Here is a 2,096-nt window from a genome sequence, read left to right as displayed (position 1 = left end):
GCCCCCGCCCCTCACGTGGGGCGCAGGCTGGGCTGACCCGGGGACTCCGGAGGCGGGGGAGGTTGGCGGGGAAGGCAGGGCGCAGGGATGAACACACAGAGAGGAGGCGGGGACCAGCGACTACGGGAAGGGAAGGTGTTATCCGGAGTCGGAGGGACCAGCACCCCCCCCTTCTTTGCGCCCACCCTTTGACCTGTCCCAAGCCACTCAGTCCTGGGGAACCCAGCTTCACAGATGCAAGTCCCCCCCTTAGGGCCAGCGATGTCCCTTGGAGCACCCCACCCCCCAACCCCACGCTTCCTCTGCCTTTTCCCTTTCCCTCCCAGAATTTTCCTCTTAGAAATTTGTCACCACAAACATTGACAAATGCCTGCTGCCACGGGTGAGTTCTACACTGGATGATGGGGAGGTCCCTGCGGAGATGTTCTATTGCTCATATATTTGGAGACCTTGGGCCAGAGGGACTTTCTCTCTCCTCCTCCCCACCCCCCATTGCCTGGATGAGACCAGCACTCAGCGTCTTGCAGTAGGTTGGTGGCCAAGCTACGCCCGAACACAGTCCCCGGGACCCAGGCCGAAGGGAAATGAGGGGGTCCTGGGGCCTTTCGTGGGGAAAGTAGGGGTCTGAGACCGGCTTCCAGTTAAGAGTGAGGCAAAGCTTCTTCCTCCTGGGCGCAGGGAAAGCCCCCAGGCCCCGGAGAGAAGCACTTCCCGCTGTCACAAGCCCGCCCTGGAGGGAAGTCCGCTGACGCTCCCAGCCCTCCCCAGGCCTGCGGGGATTTCAGGACCTTGGCAAGGGGAAGAGGGAGAAGCAGAACAGAACTGGCCTCCCCCATCCTAGGCCTCCCTGTCCAGGCCCCCTGGGCAGCAAAGTCCAGGGCTAGCACTGCACCCGGAGGACTGGGGGCCTGGGTGTCCTCTCCATCCTGCCCTCCTCCAGCCCTGCTGCCGGATGTGGTGAGGCCCAGGTGTGCGTGGGGTGTCTGAGCCACAAGAATTGTTGGCAGTGAACTCCCAAACTCAAGCAGAGAAGTTCAGGTGGGTGGAGACGGTGTTACTGAACTGGAGCTGCCCTCGCCCTGCCCCCAGCTGCGTGGGATTTCAGAACCCACCCTCCAAGCCCCCAGTCTCCTGAGGCCCTCCTCCACCTCCTCTGAAAGACCCTTCCGGTTCTCCGGCAGACCCCTGTGTCCACGCCATCTTGAAGAGTGACAGCTGGGACCTGCGTGGAGCCCCCAGCCCTTCTGGACTCGTCTGCTCTGAGCTCCTCACAGCAGTGTGCTGTGTGCACGGGAGCGTGGTACCTGTGCAGTTCCACTGCGTGTGAGAAGGACCTGGAGCTTGTGTGTGCTGGGGTCAGAGCAGATGCAGAGGAGAAAACCCCAAGGACTCCAAAGGTCCCTGGGGCCACGTCACCGTCTCAGTGTCTCCATCTGTAAGGGGGAGCACATCGTGGCGCAGCGGCCCTTCCACACTGGTTCCAAGGCTCTAAGGCTACCCCACCGTCTGCGCAATTGGCTGAGGCCCTGCCCCTCCCTGGCAAGCCAGTCTGGAGGCTGAGGCGGCAAAGTCCACAACAGAGCCGGGGAGTCTGGGCCACAGATCCCAGAGGCTGATAGGAGCCCTTATCATTGGCATCGGCCTCCAAATGACTTAATGCTGATTCCAGGGGCAAATTACAGAGCGTGCAGGACAATCAGGTCCAGTCTTGCTTCTGGGCTGGGAGCCACAGCCTTCCAGCTCCGTGAGAGGACCCCAGCCAGGTGGGATCCCTGATTCAGAAGTGAACTCAGCTCAGCCGTGTAAGGGGCTCCAGACCCCAACTCCTATGCTGAGCTGGGCCTCTTCCCCTCCTGGAGAACCTGGTATACCTTGCCGGGGAGTTCCGCATGTGGGGAGAGCATTGCTGAAGGTTTGCTCCGATAGCGCAGTCCCTGGGACCTGGCACTCCTGGCCACGACCAGTGGTCTCTTTTTCTTTTTAAGTGACAGGATCTTGTTATGTTGCCCACACTGGCCTCAAACTCCTGAGCCTCAAATGATCCTCCTGCCTCAGCCTCCAGAGTAGCTGGGACTATAGGCACCTGCCACCACCCA

General features: G+C 61.1%; 1 protein-coding gene across 1 annotated transcript in view; it reads right to left on the bottom strand.

Moving 5' to 3' along the window:
- DUSP2 (dual specificity phosphatase 2) overlaps positions 1-1,451 on the bottom strand; it is a 3,780-nt gene extending 2,329 nt beyond the window's left edge. The window contains exon 1 of the mRNA XM_011969687.1: positions 1,417-1,451. Within this exon, the coding sequence (XP_011825077.1) occupies positions 1,417-1,451 (35 nt within the window). The remainder of the gene's footprint in view (positions 1-1,416) is intronic.
- Positions 1,452-2,096: the final 645 nt, after the last annotated feature.

The sequence above is a fragment of the Mandrillus leucophaeus genome, unplaced genomic scaffold (assembly GCF_000951045.1).
Source record: "Mandrillus leucophaeus isolate KB7577 unplaced genomic scaffold, Mleu.le_1.0 Scaffold9, whole genome shotgun sequence".
In the NCBI taxonomy this organism is placed as follows: domain Eukaryota; kingdom Metazoa; phylum Chordata; class Mammalia; order Primates; family Cercopithecidae; genus Mandrillus; species Mandrillus leucophaeus.
This window is presented reverse-complemented; position numbering and strand designations above follow the sequence as displayed.